The sequence below is a fragment of the Austrofundulus limnaeus genome, unplaced genomic scaffold, assembly GCF_001266775.1.
Source record: "Austrofundulus limnaeus strain Quisiro unplaced genomic scaffold, Austrofundulus_limnaeus-1.0 Scaffold1800, whole genome shotgun sequence".
Classification (NCBI taxonomy): domain Eukaryota; kingdom Metazoa; phylum Chordata; class Actinopteri; order Cyprinodontiformes; family Rivulidae; genus Austrofundulus; species Austrofundulus limnaeus.
In genome coordinates, this window is record NW_013954202.1 from 25,607 (window position 1) to 26,462 (window position 856).

General features: G+C 39.4%; 1 protein-coding gene across 1 annotated transcript in view; it reads left to right on the forward strand.

Annotated features, from left to right (window-relative positions):
* Positions 1-856, forward strand: part of LOC106536394 (ketohexokinase) — a gene marked incomplete at its 3' end in the record, with an annotated part of 13,135 nt that overhangs the window by 4,553 nt on the left and 7,726 nt on the right. Inside the window, 1 exon segment of the mRNA XM_014033664.1 lies at positions 648-764. Within this exon segment, the coding sequence (XP_013889118.1) occupies positions 648-764 (117 nt within the window).

An 856-nucleotide genomic window follows, 5' to 3' on the forward strand; every position in this document is an offset into this window, starting at 1 on the left:
AAGTAATTTTACATCATATTCATAAAGAATGCAGTTATTTCAAACAGTATTCTTACAAAATACAGGATTCATATAAATCAATTCATTCTTTGAAGAACTGGTTTTGTTGAAAACTTTGTAAATTATTTCAAAATAAAGTTCCCTAACCTTTTGGCAGGATAAACTCAGGGTGCAGGCAAAAAGCTTCAAAAATGCAAAAATGCTGTCAGTGCAGCTCTGCTTCCAAAGAAAGAATTTGTCAGGAGAAAATGAAGACTGTCTGCAGAACACAATGATCAGACAGGACACAGGATATAAAGGTGAGTAAACAAGGGACTGATTGGAAATACCTGGGGAGGAAACATGAGGATCAGGTGTACCTGGGAGGGAACACACAGACAGGTAAACACAGGGAACCACAGAAACACTAGAAAAACCAAAGTCAAAATAAACACAGACCATGACAGTAACTCCAGATTTGTTCACGTAGGTTCAAACAGATTTCCTGTTAATGTTAAAACACTGTCTGTGATGGAATCAGTTTCTTCTTTAGATCTATTTTAAATGTAATGAATTGTTTATAAATGTATAAAAGTGTGTTTAAACAATTACACAAGGTGTCTTTAAAAAGTGTAATCAGTTGTGATGTGATGATTGTGTGTCTGCAGGTGTTTGTCTCAGCGATGGCAGCGTGGAGGAAATGCTTCAAACTCGTGCACGGTGCTGTCACTGCTCAAGGCTCCATGTGCCTTCATGGGCTCGCTGGCTGCTGGTTCTGTGGCAGAGTGAGTACTGACCAACACACCAGTACCAACACACCAGTACCAACACACCAGTACCAACACACCAGTTCAACACACCAGTACAACACACCAGT